This window comes from Gastrolobium bilobum, unplaced genomic scaffold, assembly GCF_033153095.1.
Source record: "Gastrolobium bilobum isolate Gb01-03AN ecotype WA unplaced genomic scaffold, APGP_CSIRO_Gbil_v1 utg159966, whole genome shotgun sequence".
Classification (NCBI taxonomy): domain Eukaryota; kingdom Viridiplantae; phylum Streptophyta; class Magnoliopsida; order Fabales; family Fabaceae; genus Gastrolobium; species Gastrolobium bilobum.
Window position 1 is genome coordinate 17042 of NW_026899538.1, and position 3674 is coordinate 20715.

General features: G+C 35.4%; 1 protein-coding gene across 1 annotated transcript; it reads right to left on the reverse strand.

Moving 5' to 3' along the window:
- Window positions 1-1245: 1245 nt before the first annotated feature.
- Window positions 1246-2913, reverse strand: LOC133291232 (histone-lysine N-methyltransferase, H3 lysine-9 specific SUVH5-like). The gene is made up of 2 exons (XM_061489452.1): window positions 1593-2913; window positions 1246-1520 (listed from the first exon to the last, which is right to left on the reverse strand). Exons 1-2 carry the CDS (start codon window positions 2911-2913, stop codon window positions 1246-1248), a joined length of 1596 nt encoding a protein of 531 aa, XP_061345436.1.
- Window positions 2914-3674: the final 761 nt, after the last annotated feature.

Below are 3674 nucleotides of genomic sequence, written 5' to 3' on the forward strand. Positions count from 1 at the left end.
AAACAGTCCTACGGTTACAAAGAATTCAAACAATATGCGTTACAAAGAATTCAAACCTACGGTTACAAAGAATTGAATTCAAACAATATACGTTAGATATAATCTCCAACAGATATAATTTCTTGGTATAAACATATACAAGGGTTGAAGTAATCCCTATATAAAATACTGTGATATAATGTGACGCAAAAGTATGCCCCTGGCACAAAATACACATCCACTACCAATCCTAATGCATAGTAACTGCTACTTAAGTTGCTTCCCTTTCTCTATATTACCGGAACGGCGGAACCATACAATACATGAATCGAAATCGCTAGACTTCAATTGCATGACTCCAAAATGCTAAGTCCGCTAAGGTCCTTTACTCCTTTTGTCACGCTGAAAAATAGTAGACAATAATTATAAGCTGCAAGATAATTGAGCCATGACAATGACCATTTAAGAGTTACAAAATTAGAATTATCATCATATTTGTTATGATAGTCTAAGCAAAACTATTAGAATGCAATACAATTTGATGAGTAAAACTATCACAATAAGTCAAAGGAAGCACTTTATATACTGAAAGACCTGATGCTTTCTGCCTCCGTGCGCTTAAGCGCCCAGATGGAGGCTTTAGCGCCCGATAACGCGCGCTTGAGCGCCCGCCTGTGATCAACACCCTCTTGTGTTGCTTCCAATTGTCATAACTTGGGCTACAGTGCTCCAAATGAGGAGCGGTTTGAAACCACGCGTAGCTAACGAAGAGATCTACAATATAGTAGAAGTTGTGAAATAAATAAGAAGTAAATTAATGGTTTAAAAATGGAATAAGAACATGATGTTAAGCTTGATTTATCTGATTCCGCAAAGTAATATGGTTATGATCACGCAATTGGATATTTTAAATTCGGCGTCGTTTGAAAAAGAAAAATTTATCCAGATTTTTAATTGAGTCAATGTGATTGTAACTGCGCCTAATATCATAATGCGATGTTAACAAACTGGTTCTAAAACGGGGTGTTACAATGTTGATAACATATACTCTGATATATGCATTTAATAAATAATGTGTCAGAGAATAAAATAAAAATTCTTATTTTTACCACTTTGTATTCCAGGAGAACAAATAAATCGATTTTATCAAATGTTATTTTCAATTATTTCTATTCTCAAGACTAAAAGACTAAACATAAAGGAAAAAATAAATAAAGAAAACTGTTTTTGGGAATGTTGTTATCCAAGATCATAAAATTCATACCTTCAAATGTGAATGTGTCCATTGCATTGAGGTGAACCACAGTAGCAACTATTACTCCCAACCTTGATAATTCTTCCCTTGCAGCAATTATAATTATAACTCAGCTCTCTACCAGCAGCTATGTCCTTTATAGCAAACAGCACTTTGTGGGGAATGCTCTTTTCATTGTGACCATAAAAAATATCATGGACATGGAGATTAGGAGAACAACTGTGATTTATAAATCTTCCAATATTACCACGTCTTGTTGCATCAATGAAGAAGCCCTTGCCATCACCTGCAAAAGCAGACTGCAATTGTTAAATGAAGTCCGAACACAAACCAGAGAAGATATCCATCATAAACATACCTATGTTAAATATATAGTCATCAACCACAAGCCTAGAACCCGCTTCTCTATTGTGATGAACTTCTCCAATGTACTCACACACAAAGCTTCCAGAGGGAACGAAAGATCGTGTTCTAACACCCCAACCCTTCAATTCTGTTTTGAAGATTTCCAATTGGAACTGAATACCACACTGACTTACCCGGTTGATGCAAGATTTGGAGCACTTACAAGAAGGGCCACACTCATATATAAGGGATGATTTCATTTGAGAATCAAGTCTTTTGTTACAGTCATAAGGTATTGTTCCACCATTCTTAACAATGCAGCCACATTTTTTAAAATCCACACATCCATCTACACAATCACATCCATGTAGAATTGGCTGGTTGAATCTCTCTGAATAAATGATATCGACTATGTAATCAAATGATGGAGGTATTTCAACACAATCTATTGATGTGACCAACCGAATAGGAAACTTTTCTTTCCCCTTTGACACATCATTCACACGGACAACATCCTTTTGGGCTGCACAACCTTTAGATTTGTTTCTCTTCATTGGAGTAGAACCTGCAAATCGCCCTGAACTGCTATCATTCTGCATAATCACATCCTTAAAGGAAACACAAGTTGCGGGTTGCTCTAAAATTCTATTCATTGTAAACTTGAACACAAGCTTTCCAAATTTTCCTCTCCCTTGTGTCATCTTCTCCACTAAATATAAGCCATCATAAATATAACGGCAGTTAGAATCGCTGTTACTAAATGTGTACATCCCATCAAATCTTGCACAAGCCTTCATCAATATAACCCTCACAGGACTTTTTGCATCCATGCTATTCTTCAAAGCAAGATTTCCTACTTCCAATTTCTGATCATGTGGCAAAACATTACTTGATTTACTTCTTACATCAGGGTTCCCTCCGTGACCTATATAAACCAAGGAACCGCAAGATTTTATAGCATTAGCATAGCGATGAGTTACAACAATGCTTGTGGCCAGTGAGTTTGTACCCTTCCCTATGTAATCAATACCACTTGAAAACTGACGATGGAGGCCAATAACATTGAGTTCAGCCCTGTATTGAAATTGGTCACCAACTTCAATTCCTTTGACATGTCCCACTTGCTTTTTAGTGTCCTCCCATTGATGCTTCTTCCGCATTAACATTGCTGCTTCAGTCAAGGCTTTTGTTTTTGGTTTCAAATGTCCAAGTTGTTCTGCTTCGTATTCACTCAAAAGTTTGCAAAACAAGTCCCTATACACCATCAATGCTTGTTTCACCTTTGTGCGTTCCTTGGAACAAGAAGCAGATAAAGGAAGAGGTTCCTCACACATGATTAATTGTGTGGTATGGGACCCTTGTTCATGCTTTGTCCTAAATGATTCCGAGCCATCCATTTTCAAACACCCTGTTTGCAAATAGAACATAAGCAGAAATACCCATCATCCAAAAAGTACAATTACATAGTGAAAAAGAGTTCAAAATACAGAAATACGGAGAAAAATCAACACTTGTATATATATGTGGTGAAAATATAGTGGGTTTTAGAAAATGAAAGAAAGTCACTTTTTGGAGAGAAAAAAAAAAAAAAAAAAGAATCCAACCAGAACATTCAAAAGAAATAAATAAATAGTGGGAAAAACATGGAAAGAACCATGAAAAAAAAATTAATACAATCAGCGGTGAAGTGCTGCAATATTTGTCTTAAAACCCATTAACAATTAAAGAAAAAGGTAATATAACATGAAACAAATCTCTGGAGAGTGTCACCCCAAAAACTCAAAATCCCAGACCCCCATGTTTGCGTTGTAGACTCAAGAGTCCCATACCTTACCATAAGTTACCCACCTTCAAAACATTGGAGTTTTTTTTTTTTTTTTTTTGTTATTATTGCTCGTTACGAAGAAAACTCAAAAAAAAAATATTCAAATCTGGTTACATGTTAACTCATTGTCATGCTACCCTCTGTAAATATAAAATTAAAAAAAAGTTATATTTACAACCTATTTTCGTTTACAACTTCTTACAATCATATCTTAACTGTTGATTTCCGTCAATCAACGGTTAAGATTTTCGCAAATTAAATTTATTAATT